The 15,772-nt window shown below is 41.0% G+C and overlaps 1 protein-coding gene across 1 annotated transcript; it reads right to left on the reverse strand.

Moving 5' to 3' along the window:
* Window positions 1–1,267: 1,267 nt before the first annotated feature.
* Window positions 1,268–14,465, reverse strand: LOC124279393 (thioredoxin-related transmembrane protein 1-like). Its single transcript, XM_046715211.1, has 8 exons — window positions 14,250–14,465; window positions 11,786–11,901; window positions 11,049–11,094; window positions 9,517–9,645; window positions 7,596–7,641; window positions 6,696–6,797; window positions 6,257–6,364; window positions 1,268–4,366 (listed from the first exon to the last, which is right to left on the reverse strand). Exons 1-8 carry the CDS (start codon window positions 14,387–14,389, stop codon window positions 4,256–4,258), a joined length of 798 nt encoding a protein of 265 aa, XP_046571167.1. The 5' UTR covers window positions 14,390–14,465; the 3' UTR covers window positions 1,268–4,255.
* Window positions 14,466–15,772: the final 1,307 nt, after the last annotated feature.

Below are 15,772 nucleotides of genomic sequence, written 5' to 3' on the forward strand. Positions count from 1 at the left end.
CAATATGTATAAATGTATACACAAGAAAAACGTTAAGCACTCCCTCATATTTTTATGAATTTTTCCCCCCATAATTTGAAATAGTGATACAAGGTATAACTATGGGAAGAGACTGTGTGGTTACCCAATCGACCCATCAGCACCAGAACAGTCAGAAATCGTCTCAAAGCGACAGGATTGAAGGCCAAAAGAGTCATTAAACGTCCCTTGAGAGACCACCACAAACATGTACGAATGGCATGGGGCATGGTACACAGTGGAATCTGAGGACCTGGAGGAAAATCCATTGGTCAGACGAAAGCCGCTTCTTACTTCATGTTACTGATGGACGTACACGTGTTTGGGGCCATTAGAACACAGCTTAGACCCCCAGGAACATTCTGCCAACTGTTGCCTATGGAGGAGGATCTGTCATGGTGTGGGAATGCCTCTCTCACGATTGCAGGCTGGATTTGGTCACCATCAGGGGCAACTAAACGGGAGCGCAATACATCCGGGACATCCTACAGCCAGTCATTGTCCCCCATTTCGATAACCATCCACTTGCTACAGGACCTCAGTACATGGACGACAACGCCAGGTCTCATCAATCACGTGCCATAGTGGATTACATGAGGACCAATGCAGTGACAATTCTAGAGCATGTGTGGGACATTATAGGGCAGCGAATCCAGGCACCGAACCCTCCAGTACAGAATTTACAATCAGTTGGAGGCAGCTCTGCATGCTGAGTTGTTGTTATTGACCCGAGACCAGATCCGACGTCATGAGGCATGAGACGTAGGGTGGAATGTGTCATCCAGGTACGTGGCGGATCCATCCCCTACTGATTAGTCTCACTGAACACGTACACTAGTGTCTTCAAGGAACATTTTCATGTGACAATATCAATGTCAACACCCTTTCATTGACTTAAATTCTAACAACAGCTAACCGATGTTGTGTTTCTGTCTTGCCAGATAGTTATTCTATCAGATGACATTTCAATGTCCCAGCATTTAGCGCCATTGCGGACCTGACATGTTTTTTGCCATTTGGCATTGTGAAAATATCTGGGGTGCTTAACTTGTTTCTTTGTGTATATTTAGCTCCCTGGTTTGGGTTCCACAATATTTATACAAACATTTAGCTCCCTGGCTTGTGTTCCATACTATGTATACATACATTTAGTTCCTGGCTTAGTCTTATTTTACCTTTTTTTCTACTGTACTTTGGCAGTGTTTGGTAAATAAAAGGTTAACACTAAACAATTGCTCATAAGTTAATGTAAGTTTTAAGGCGATTAAAACATTTATTGTCAGTCATTTCTTGTAAAAGACAAATCATAATTAAAGTGGTGAAATGTAAAATGTTGTGCATGTTTTATCTACATATGACAGTTAAACAATTACAAGGAAAATCACAAAACCCCGAACAGGAACTCTGAAAGGAAGGTGTGGTAAGTAATGTGGTGACTCCAGTATCAGATATCATGGTCTGCAATAAACACATATACTTATTATAGGGGTAACGCTGTTTTTCATGGCATAATCATTTACAGAAGCCCAAGGTCTTCTATTAACTGCACAACGAAGGAGTGCAGTTGAAAAGACCATAGGCTTCTGTAAATGATATCACCCTAAAAAACAGCGTTACCCCTATTATAGGTAAAATGGATGGAATTTGTGTTATAAAAAGACAAAACAGTATCATAAATGAAGTTATCTTAAAACAACTCTGTTAGGTCATGGAACAAAATTTATGACGTCATTATGGAGCGTGGTGACATTCGACCTTGGCACACGCCATGGCCTTGGCCTTCTGTGACGTCACCCGCTGTGATGTCATTTGACAACAGCACTGATAATGGCCTGTCGTTAAGGAATCAGGGGTCATTACCATTTGCAGCAGCCCGCTGATTTCTGATAACTGGAGGGCGGTTTCATGATAATTCCATCCATTTTAGCTATGTAAACATTATTAATGATCAATAAATAATATTTCAGTGCATCAGATTTAACTCACAACTTGAACAGGCAATTACAAAATCAAAGGAACTGCATAAATTAGGTTTTTCTTACAGGTCAGCATCAACTTCAGTCATAACCAAAACGTTTGACATATTTACATGAACTGCATCTGGCAATATGTTGCAGTTGAATGTGACCATGACCAGGGTTTCAGTCATGGCATAGTGTCCCAGGTCGAAGAGGGAGGACTGTTCATCTAATCAAACATGTTTACCACTTGGTTGAAATAAACAATCCATATCAGCCTCAATTTGACATTCTGACCATACTATCCTGGTGTAGCCAAGGAAAGTAACTCTGCATGACAAAATTTGGCATCTTGATTCATGGACTGCCTCCACTGGGAAGGGTACATAAGCATCACATTGTCATGTTGTTAACATAAATACACTTGTCAGATGTCTTGTAAGAGTAAGTGAGTGAGTGAGTTAGGGTTTGACACCATTTGAAGCAATACTGGTACAGTTACCTGGGTAGGCATTGTCCATCCATGGATTAAGTATTGATTATCCCAACATAATATAAAAGTGTTCTTAAGGACAATATTGTTTATGAAGAGAATATCTGTGATTTGGTGTTGATAACAGCATGGTGACCAAGGCAAGTTGAATACCACACCAAAATCACCAGCAGAAGTACAGGCAAATACAGGGGCCTGCCACAGAGGAACGCTGTGTACAAACAGAGGTGTCACTCCAACTGTTTGAAGCAGTGTACGCCCGGCTCACTCACGCTTGATATGCTCACATCACACAACACCTCATACACAGCAGCTCATGCAATACACACTCACTCACTCATCACATCATGTTTAGGCAACACAAAGTTATTTATTAAATTTTCATCCAATATTTTTGGCCATGAGGCATTTTTTTAAAAACTGTTCAAGGTCATCTGGATTATGATTCACGCTTGCTTTAACGCTTTCATCTTGGAAAACATCACATGATTAACAAGCACCCAACCAGGACGTAATAAGTGAAATATCTGATCAAGAGTTGCTCTCACTGATTAACTTGTCACTTGCAGCCAAGCAGTCTCTGACTATAAGGAATTAAATGATGATCATTGAAGATGGTGGCCCAAGGAGCACAAGAAGTTATTTTATAATAAAAATACACTACATGGAAATCACTAGTATGAGTGAACCAGATGATTCCTACTTGTGTGCTGTTGGACTACAGGTATCCTGTAACCATGCCAACTACATAGACATACCATCTATCCAACCAGCTGCACTGTTACATTTGCCACATTTAAAGCTACTGTGCTGTTTTGGCTGTATTGAATGTTTGCCGGGACAAAGACAAATTTACTTAAAACACAAGTATAGAGTACCCGGTGCTCATAGTTAATGCTGGACACTGAAAATATGGTACCTCTGATGTTGGCAAGAGTTTTTGAAACACAGTAAAATCTCAATGATAGATAAAACAATAATATTTCACGATAAACATGCAATTATGTATTCATTCAAAACCTACTCTCTTAACCACTCGTTTAGACAGCATACAGGGATTCCCAAGCATACTTTATATAAAAGTATATTTTATAGTTTTGATGATATAATATATCCTTGATCAACCGTTGACATACTGTCGACAAGTAGTCTCAAGAATGTTTGGCCCTGGCTATAGCCTGTCATGGACTGCAACTTTTGATTGTGTGATGATTACTCGGACTTTGATCAGTGAATGTCAAACGTTAATAATAGAAAACATCTTTTTCGCTTTTCCTTATTGAAATATAATGTCTAAGATTCACACACCATCATAACCTACAGTAAACCCTGTTAGTCTAGATACCACTCCTAGTGAAAGAACAGTGATCAAACTTTCAGAATAACAAGGACCAGAGTTATGTCCCTTCGTATTTGTGGCTCCTGACAGTAGTTGTTGGGAAGCCAGTGTTTCTACACTAACAGGGTCCATCTTTTCATACACAACCAACCAACCAGTCAGTGTCACATACAATAATCTCAGCACTAGCAGTATCCTGTCACTGTCAAACACAGACTTCGGAGACAACTGTAGATCTGAGATTGTTTCTGTGACAGACTCTGGTCTGGTCATAAATGTTCATACTCTGTAACCAAAACTGTAATCAACAGAGCCCTGAAAAAAGAACACATGCATTCATGATTCATAAAACACTGCATGTTGTCAATCTTGCTTACATCACTCGTTCCATAATCAGTCACCGAAACCACACACACATGACACAGACATACATAACATGGCCGCCTCTCATTCCGCCTTCTGTACCCGTCTCCGCCGTGTGGTAGTTTCATCATCTTTATCATCATCATCATCATCATCATCATGTGTTTGCTTTGTGTCATCAAGGATGTCATCATCCTGCAAGTACAATAATGTGAGTCACAATACAGCTTTCACTATTCAGTTCCATAACTTGATATTTCATGATGCAGTGTCCCAGAACAGCCTATAAATACTCCAGGCCAAGTCAATCAGTGGTGGGCAGTTGCAACAACCTTGTCCTCCATGTCCATGTCATGTCCTCCTGGGTCATGACAACCTACCATGACCTCTCTGTTAGGAGTATGTCGTGACAACCAAAATTGCTGTGTGTGTAAAACCTGTGGATACCGGTGTCATGTCGAACTACCTTGTCCTCCCTGTCAGCAGTATACCGGTGTCATGTCGAACTACCTTGTCCTCCCTGTCAGCAGTATACCGGTGTCATGTCGAACTACCTTGTCCTCCCTGTCAGCAGTATACCGGTGTCATGTCGAACTACCTTGTCCTCCCTGTCAGCAGTATACCGGTGTCATGTCGAACTACCTTGTCCACCCTGTCAGCAGTATACCGGTGTCATGTCGAACTACCTTGTCCTCCCTGTCAGCAGTATACCGGTGTCATGTCGAACTACCTTGTCCTCCCTGTCAGCAGTATACCGGTGTCATGTCGAACTACCTTGTCCTCCCTGTCAGCAGTATACCGGTGTCATGTCGAACTACCTTGTCCTCCCTGTCAGCAGTATACCTGGGTCATGTCGACCTACCTTGTCCTCCCTGTCAGCAGTATACCGGTGTCATGTCGAACTACCTTGTCCTCCCTGTCAGCAGTATACCGGTGTCATGTCGAACTACCTTGTCCTCCCTGTCAGCAGTATACCGGTGTCATGTCGAACTACCTTGTCCTCCCTGTCAGCAGTATACCTGTGTCATGTCGAACTACCTTGTCCTCCCTGTCAGCAGTATACCGGTGTCATGTCGAACTACCTTGTCCTCCCTGTCAGCAGTATACCTGGGTCATGTCGACCTACCTTGTCCTCCCTGTCAGCAGTAGTGGTGATCCAGTTAATAGGAATAACCGAAGTTTGGTTGCAATGACTAAACGACCAAGCAATCGATCATGTTTTCTCATAATCGAACTAAAACAATTTTGGAGCACTTGTTTGCATCAACAATATTTTTCACAAGGTTGCTTTTGTCAGTTACATTTCAATTTCATGAGCACTACAAGCTCGTTCCAAGTCACAATTTAATTTATCCAGGAAATCTGTTGCTTGCATACTAGTCATCATTCAAAGATATGAAATTTGCAAATGCATTTTGTGCAATTTGAAAAAAAAAATAAAGAATTTGTTGTGCATTAACAAAGATAACCAGGAAAATTTGATAAATGATGCTAACAAAATACTTTCGATGATAGATCGGTTGTAATGAACCAATCTTCAATTATGAGATCTTAACCAATTCCCAACACTAGTCAGCAGTATACTTGTGTCACGTCGACCCACCATGTCCTCCGTCTCAGCAATTTACCTGTGTCATGTCGACCCATCTTGTCCTCCCTGTCAGGAGTATACCTGTGTCATGTCGACCCACCTTGTCCTCCCTGTCAGCAGTATACCTGTGTCATGTCGACCCACATTGTCCTCCCTGTCTGGAGTATACCTGTGTCATGTCGACCCACATTGTCCTCCCTGTCAGGAGTATACCTGTGTCATGTCGAGCCACCATGTCCTTCCTGTCAGGAGTATACCTGTGTCATGTCGACCACCTTGTCCTCCCTGTCAGGAGTATACCTGTGTCATGTCGACCCACCACTCCACCTTGTACCTTGTCCTCCCTGTCAGCAGTATACCTGTGTCATGTGACCCACCACTCCCCACCATCTCCTCCCTGTCAGCAGTATACCTGTGTCATGTCCCAACTCCACCATGTCCTACCCTGTCAGCAGTATACCTGTCAGCAGTATACCTGTGTCATGTCGACCTACCTTGTCCTCCCTGTCGGGAGTATCTTCCATCTCGGGAGGGTGCTGCTGAACAACTCTCACAGACTGGTATTTGGGCGGGAACAGTATATCACAACAGCATACAATCAGCTGTAACAGCAAATAATCGTGTGTCACTGTCAAGATAAAAACCATAAGCATTAAAGGAGGCATACACTTTTGTATTTAACCATTTTCATAATGACATCTAGAAAATGAGCAGCTTTATTGAGCATTTGATTGATGCAAATAGTTTTTGATGTGTTTATCTACATTGTTAATACAATCTCTGTCATAAACAATATTTAGGTCAACACTCAAACATATTCAACTCAGTCAACAATTCCAGAAGTGTTCAGGATTTGAATCCCATCGAAAATCATTTTTCAACCAATCAGATTTGACCGTCTTGTTTGCTGCCCAGTGTGTGCTCCCTACTCACCAGCCCGAGGAGGAGGCCTGTGATGATGGTGAGTACAGCAAAGATGAGGTAGCAGCCCCACTCGGGGATGCCGTACTCGGAGGTCATGGTGGTGTAGAAGGACTGAGGGGAGAACACCAGACATTACACTAATAGCAATATAGGATAACTTCATTATCCAACCTTCTATAACATTTTATGTTGGATATAAGAACACGTATCAAGCAGCCTTAAAAATTCTGGATCTTAACAACAAGTCCACGACTAGTAAACTGTTTATCTGTAGTCAGCATTGTATAAGACAAAAATGTTCACAATGTTTACATTATGTACAACTTTGACTCCAATTGACTGAGTTTGGCTTTACGCCGCTTTTAGCAATATTCCAGCAACATCACGGCGGCAGACACCAGAAATGGGCTTCACACTTTGTACCCATGTGGGGATTCTAACCCGGGTCTTCGGCGTGACGAGCCAACGCTTTAACCACTAGACTACCCCACTGCCCTGACTCCAATTGAAACTTTGCACATGCATAAACCAAGTCAGGCCGTTTGACCACCCAACTCTCTTGTTACTTCCAAAGGTTTTGAGTGAGTGAGTGAGTGAGTGAGTGAGGTTTAGTTTTACGCCACACTCAATATTCAATCTATATGGCGGCGGTCTGTAAATAATCGAGTATAGACCAGACAATCCAGTGATCAACAGCATGAGCATCGATCTGCGCAATTGGGAACCGATGACATGTGTCAACCAAGTCAGCGAGCCTGACCTCCCGAGCCCATTAGTCGCCTCTTACGACAAGCATAGTTGCCTTTTGTGGTAAGCATGAGTTGCTGAAGGCCTATTCTACCCCGGATCTTCACGGGTCGAGTGAGTGAATGAATGAGTGAGTGAATGAATGAAACTCGCACAACTTACACGAATAACCATGGCTGCCTTGAAGAATAAGCCTACAGTTGACATTCTGAAAAATAACAATTGGAAATGATTTATTTTCGGAGTGATACAAGTGAGTGTATGAGTCTCTTGTCTTCGTGAGACTGAGCAATATGATGGCTATATGAAGCCACTGAAAGACAATCTAGTGGTCGATAGTGTGAGCACTGATCCATGCCGTCAAGATGGGCTGAGACTGTACATGTATACAAAAACTCTCATAGTTGGAGGCGACATGACAATTACTCGACACTTATATTATCAAAGTTAAGACACATAAAATGCCAATTCATTTACCAGTAATGATGTTCATAGCCCTTGTCAACAACAGACACTGATCTGACATGCATGCTATCTGGTGTACTGACTGACTGAGTTTTGGTTTTACGCCGCTTTTAGCAATATTCCAGCAACATCAAGGCGGCAGTGTACAAAAAGTAAGTGTCACTAGTTACTACATTCCTTAAGTCAGTGAACCAGAATTGTTTTATAAACATTAAAGTCATCATTGTCATCACGTTTAAAGTCCAACAAAGTCAACGTTTGCTTCATGCTACAAGTACGCAAGGCTGATGACCTTGAACTTGTTGACAGAGTATGGTATTAGAATTAGGGCGGTAACGATGCATTGAACTATCGATGGATTGCAATTGTTGAGTCTCCGATAGCAATTAATCGATGGTAGTAACGAAAAACTATTGATGCATCGATAGTATGTGTGACTATCAATAGTATATTAATTGACTTCCGTTGATAAACACGCAGCGCAAAATACAGGAAGTACCAGATTCGTTCACTTTGATTTAGAGTTATCCGCCCCTGTTACATCTTAAACAAACTTAATCTGGGTTTCAAGTTTCTTGTCCGTTATTAAAGGAAACTGAAACTACTTCAACTTGTTTTTATTTCATATAAACTATACATTCATTTGGGAAATGACTTCAAATAAGACAATTCAAGGAGAAAAAACACACTATTGCAATAGTATTGCAATAGTTGATCGCAATAGACGATCGCTATCACAATAGTATGTTGCAATAGACGATCGCTATCACAATAGTATGTTGCAATAGACGATCGCTATCACAATAGTGTGTTGCAATAGACTATTGCAATAGTTGTTTCCCCCTCAATAGTCACCCCTAATTAGAATGGTATGTATATTTAAGGGCTTGACAGGGTCTGGTATTAGAATGGTATGTATATTTAGGGGCTTGACAGGGTCTGGTATTAGAATGGTATGTATATTTAGGGGCTTGACAGGGTCTGGTATTAGAATGGTATGTATATTCAGGAGTTTGACAGGGTCTGGTATTAGAATGGTATGTATATTTAATAATAATAATAATAATAGGCCATTTATATAGCGCATTTTCACGTCACAGGGATATGCTCAAAGCGCTTCCTGAGCTCAAGTTAAAACTATATACAGTTGGCAGGTACGGATGATTGGAAGTCACTTGTAGTGGAGAAATAGATTAGTCTTTAGTCGTGTTTTGAATGTACTTAGGGAAGGAGATGATTTTAACTTGATAGGGAGAGAGTTCCACAGAGAAGCTGCTGCATATGAAAAAGTTCTTGAGCCAAATGATTTGAGATTGTAGCTCGGGACAGCAAGTAACAGTTGTTGTGATGAGCGCAGAGTTCTTTCTGGAGAGTAATGTGTCAGAAGGTCTTGAAGGTAGGAAGGTCCTGAGTTGTAGAAAGACTGATAGGTGAGGCAGAGAATCTTGAAATCAATCCTTTTTAGGGGCTTGACAGGGTCTGGTATTAGAATGGTATGTATCACCTCTAAATGACATTCAAAGATTTCAATCAGTACTGACAGAACACTAGGGGGGGGGGAGAGGGGAATGTGGAAACTGCTGTTACTGTTGGCCACCCGTTGAACATAGCAGCTTACTGTATAGAGTTGGGAGCAAACCACCCCGAGACTGGATCGATGTCCTGCCACTTGCTGTCATCAATAAAGCTGATGAGGTCGGACTCTTTCCTTGAACCGTGATACTGGCGGAACACTCCATCTCGGACACTGGGGACAGAAGAAGAATCTGGTAGTGTGTCTACTAGGGCTGCAACGATTCGATTCGATTCATTGAAAATCAAATCTGACATCTTAGTTTCGATTTTTGATAACCATTATCACTATTTCGATTTGATATTTGAACATCTATTACAATTGTTTCCACACAGCGAGTCATAATTTTTAATCAACTAGTGTTTGGAATTGGTTAAAATCTCATAATTGATGATTGGTTCATTACAACCGATCAATCATCGAAAATCATTGGTTAGCATCATTTATGAAATGTGTTAATGCACACAAAAATAAGGAAATAAACATGTAGTTCTTTGGGGTTTTGGGGCAAAATTTCACATCTTTAAAGGACGACTAGTATGGACGAACATAAATTTCTTAAATGTCTTTAAGATAAATTCAATCATGACTTGGAACGAGCTTGTAGTGCTTATGAAATGTAACAGACAAAACCAACCTCGCAAAAAATACTGTTAATGAAAACAAGTGTTCCAGAATTGTTTGTGTTCGATTATGAGAAAACATGATCGATTGCTTGGTCGTTTAGTCACTGCAACCAATCTTTGATTATTTCAATTAATCGGACCACCACTAAATCCAACTTGAGCAGTTTCAAGCGCTGAAGTAAGGCGAAACGTGATTGGTTGACACCGGGCTAATTATCCAGTGAGCACTGTCATTAGTAGAATAAAAAAGCCGACTCACTTGAACTCAGAGTTAAATGAAATCTGATGTTTTTACTTGTATGAAGAATTGAATCTAAAATGATCGAATCGAGGGTCCAATATCCAAAATCGAATCGAATCGAGGTCTGGGTGAATCGTTGCTGCCCTAGTGTCTACATTATATACTGTATCCATGTCGGGGATAGAAGTATTAGAACCTTGCACACAAACTGTCTCACTACTCAACCAGTCACTCGTCCTTTATTTTAGCATTGATAAGTCAAAATTCATATCTAATTCCAATGAAAACTAACTTTAAACATCCTGATAGTTGGCATTCAGTTTTATACATTTTGATTGTAGAAAACAAAAAAAAAAGATTTTATTTCCTACATGGTTTGGGAGCATGCTTGTTCTTGTTTCCACTGATATCAGAGCCAACAAAGATTAGACTGATATCAGAGCCAACAAAGATTAGACTGATATCAGAGCCAACAAAGATTAGACTGATATCAGAGCCAACAAAGATTAGACTGATATCAGAGCCAACAAAGATTAGACTGATATCAGAGCCAACAAAGATTAGACTGATATCAGAGCCAACAAAGATTAGACTGATAATCTGGGCCCAGTTCCGCTAAGTGAATGCAAGGTTACAACTGTTGTTTGTCGATGCTAATGTATGGGACTAAGAATCATCTCGACAATAAGATAAGCCAAGGACACACTCACTGATAGAGAGTAGGTAGTGCTGTCACAAAAAAACGACCACTCAGACCTGCAATGAAGCACATTTACACATTTAACAACAAGTGATGAAGTTCTGGTGGAGCACCCTAGGCTGACAGACAGTCTGAGTAAACTTAGGCTCAGAATAATTTGTATAGCAGTATAACGAATAATACTAATCCTTAGTTTACTTAGACTGGGCTAACAGAGGACATACTGGAGACATCAACCACATGGACGAGGAGATAGGTTAAACCTTTATAAATAATTCTCAACGAACATCACTGTTTACTTCACACTGATTGGCTAGTTTGACAAACAACAGATTACCTATAGTTACATAGACAATTTTACCAGTGAAGGTCCGGGTTAGAATATTGATCTTCAGTAACCCATGCTTGTCGTAAGAGGCGACTAATGGGATCGGGTGGTCAGGCTCGCTGACTTGGTTGACACATGTCATCGGTTCCCAATTGCACAGATCGATGCTCATGCTGTTAATTACTGGATTGTCTGGTCCAGACTCGATTATTTGCAGACCGCCGCCATATAGCTGGAATATTGCTGAGTGTGCGTTAAACTAAACTCACTCACTCACTACATAGAAAATTTGATTTCCTTTAGTTCATTTAAGCTGTATACAAAACGTGTCCAGCCAGGTATTTAATTCAGCAGGTTTAATTCATACACCAGTCACCAGTGTTTTATTGACTTGTAATGTGAACACAATATTTTCATACCTGGGTTCTCAGTGACGTCGATTATGCCAACATGTACGTCAAGATCCTTGCCCCATTTGGCAAAACTCTCCCATGTGTCCTTAAAGGACCTGCATGCAGGACACCACGGCGCCATGCTGAAACAGGTAACAGTCATAGACTGAGATTCCACAGTGCTATTTCAGTGTTTGAGTGACAGACATGTATCTACTCTCTACATACAATACTGAATATTTGACAACCTATCCAACAAGAAGGGTTTATCCTTACTAATACCACATAAATATAGGGGCTTCCACTTCAGAGATATTTTCATAAATGTGGGGGATATCAAAGTCAAAACATGAGTGATATTTTCAGTAACTCCAAGTAATTCTATAGCACTACACTCTCAGTCTGCTGTGAAGATGCCTACTGATGCAGCAGTCTTCACTTTATTAAACAGTGCAGGGAAGTTCATTAAATTCACCTCAGCCCTTTGATAAATGTCATTACAGAATCTGGTGAGTGTCTCGTGTCCTGAACAGTGTTTTAGTTGACGTAAATTTAGTGTAAATCTGTTGTGAGTAGGAATGTTCTGTAAGACCTGCAAGTGACACAACTTGAGGTAGTTTCAAGACATTGTTTTCTTGCAGACCAAGAAAAAGGTGTTGAGGCATATATCTAGTATTCACTTCAAGTTGCACACATGGCAAGATTTATACCAGCTAGTGTATCACTATACAAATAACCCCTCTCATCTCCTTCCCACAATTACACATTGTCACTGAGACTCAGTGAGAGTCCACAGTCTACCCACGATGATCAGGATAGGTCACAGACTACTCAAGTCCCGTCAAGTTACACAACTCGGAGCTGTCTACAGATATAACAGTCAGTCTGTAGTCTTAGATAAACACACTACTCCAACCTTCCTTGTCAACAACAATACATGAAGCTCAAATTCGTGAAGTATCCCATATTGTTGTTTTTTACATGTACTCATGTATTTTATGTGGAGTACATACTGTTACAGGATAGCTGATATATTATTTTTATGTTCTTTCACAAATATATATGAGGTGAAACTCAAATACATAATCTGTCTGTCTGCAGGTAAAGTTTTGCTGACTGACACCAAGTTACCATTCTATCACAATGCTCACTACTTATAAAAAAATCATATGCAAAAGTGGCTTCGATCCTTGATAACCTTAAAGGGCACTGATCCATGGTTCAGCCCAGCAGTCTAACGCTGACAGCTAGGTTATTAACTAGGTATCATTAACCTATAATACATGGATTGATTATTCACTGTAATCTTGCACACTGGATTATTCAAGCGTTAGCGTTTATGTAGGTTTCCTAACACAGACTGAATACAGCCATATCCTGTCCATGTAAAAACAACATTTCTTCAAAGTGAGTAAGCATGCTTTAATTCCGCTTTCAGCAATATTTCAGCAATATCACAGCAGGAGACAACAAAAATGGGCTTGACACATTGTACCCATGTGGGGAATCGAACCAGTCTTCAGCATGACGAGTGGACGCTTAAAGTTATTAACCATTAGGCTAGCCCACTGCCTCTTTTCTTCAAAGGAGTAACCAACAATATGTTAATTGAATGCTCTTTGGTGTCTAACAAAATGATTTGTTTAAAGAATCGTGACTTCATGTTTTGTCATGGGCCAGGTCACCAATGAGCTTTTTGCAAAAATTTCATGTCTTGAATTTTTAACCTTTCCTGATTGACAGTATATCCTGGTCCATCAGCCTGATGTGATGCTGGTTTTACATGTTTATATCACTCAACTGAAGCCTATGAGCTTGTGTATATTGGTGACAAACTAACAGTCATAATCAAGACGTAAGTTGGTGACAACAGGAGGTGTGGAAAGTTTGCTCACGATTCAGTGGATGTGGGTCATTAGACCTGACACACTGACATGACATATAGCATGAACTCCACATCCATGCAACATGTCATTCTCCCGTACAGTTCCTCATTCATGGATTTCGTTTCCTCATTGTACAGAGAACGTCTCCTGTGACAACTGGCGATTTTGACTCAAAAAACCTATTCAGGGTGTTAGCGGAATAGCAGTAAATAACACCGGGCACCATTTGCCCATTATGACCGAAAGCTGCAAAACGAATTGTGTGGGGACAATTTTTTATCTGTTTCGTTAAACCATTTTCAACCTGATTCTGTGCAGTGATACCACCATCCACACTGAGCACTCATGGAGCACTAACTATCAGGTAAAACGTGTCATGGTCACACCTACGTTACTTAGTCTATATAGATATCTCACCATTAGGTTTGATCTACATATATTTTATGCCATGCACAAGTAATACAATATCACAAATTAAAAACAGTATCACTGCAATTACACAACCCATCATGTGAGCAACATAAAGTAATTTACAGACGAGCTATCTATAACGAAAATAGGAGTCACACGTTCCAGAGAGTTAACTTCCGCATGAGACAACTTACAATTCCACCATCCATTCTCCTTCCAATATATCCTTCCAGTTGTCCTCGGTAAGTTCTATCGGCTTGTCTGCTGTCTTGCCGTAAACAAGGCTGCACATGCAGAAAAGCAGGAAAACTTTCAGAACGTTCCCCTCATCCATGTTTAAAAGTTTGGTCACAAACAGGTGCACGGTCAGGTTGCGTCCCTTGACGATTTGTTCCGCCCGCCAGGATAAAATGCGCCTGCGCAAAAGAATAGTTGATGTGTCCCAACGCCAGAGGCTGCGGTGTACTCGTGGGTTTCCTCACTCATGCATGTAGACGTAAAGTCCCTCGTGTGAACCCCTGCCATGAATTTGTTATATGTGGTTTATAATACAAGAGGCAGGCTGGTCTGGACATACATATTAATAACTGACACAGCAATTCATCCCCAGTTTGACGTCACAGGCCAGGGACAGTCTACATTTCGGCTGACTGGAGTAAGCGAGGCGTACAGTTGCGGTGAATCTTAACTCGTTTTGTAAAGCAGTTCCACGCTCTGAACTTTACGAACATTGTATGATGAGGGTTGGTGGTGGTGCCCACTGAGTTCAGCTGAATGTAAGACTTGTTAACTAAATAGATAATATATATAATATAGTCTCCGAATTGTTAGCAAACTTGAACAGAGAAAACCTGGGAATAAGTTATGGCCATAAAAACCCGGTGTGATCATTTCGGCATCTGTCTGCCAACAATCGCTGTTCGTCGGACCATGGATACGTCTTCCATTCTCCCTGGTCGGACTGAATGTCGTTCAAGGGCGTGGTCGCCCCAGCCCGGAAATTCTGCTCTACAGTTTTCAAGCAATGTACCTGCTAATCGATTTGCACCAAAATTCAGATTAACATGTGGGCGTGTCCGATGTTGATTTTTTTTTAAACGAATGTATTTCCCGAGCTAAAATACACGCACGAATGTCATTTATCATATACATGTATACTCAGCAGGAAAAAAACCGTCAGTATGAATTCAAAATTAGATAGTCACTGTAATCAAATCATTACAGAAATGGACATAATAAGCGGATCAATAACATGTTTTGTGTACAATATCTTGACACATCAATGAATAACTCAGCACAATTTCAAGACATTACGTGAACGTTCGCAGTCCATTCAGACTCTTGACTTCAGTATCTAAAGTATCTAGACGCACTCTCTGGTTCAGGCCTATTCGACCCCATACCATGATGCTTGCACCTCCCCATGAGTCTCTTTCCATAACACATTGGTCTGAGTAACGCTGGCCACGTCGTCGCCATATTCTTGTTATGCCATCTGCAGTTGATACGAAGTACCGACTCTCATCTGTGAACAAAACAGTTCTCCATTGCCTGTATCGCCAGTTTTGGTGTTGTAATGCAAACTGTAGACGTTCACGCCGATGACAAGGGGTGAGGATAGGTCCACGGTAAGGTCTACGGCAATGGAGGTTCCCGCTGTTAAGACGTCGGCGTACTGTATCAGTACTGATTGGTCTTCCGTGTGTACCCACTGTCT

This window comes from Haliotis rubra, unplaced genomic scaffold (assembly GCF_003918875.1).
Source record: "Haliotis rubra isolate DU_JTF1 unplaced genomic scaffold, ASM391887v1 Scf25, whole genome shotgun sequence".
Lineage (NCBI taxonomy): Eukaryota > Metazoa > Mollusca > Gastropoda > Lepetellida > Haliotidae > Haliotis > Haliotis rubra.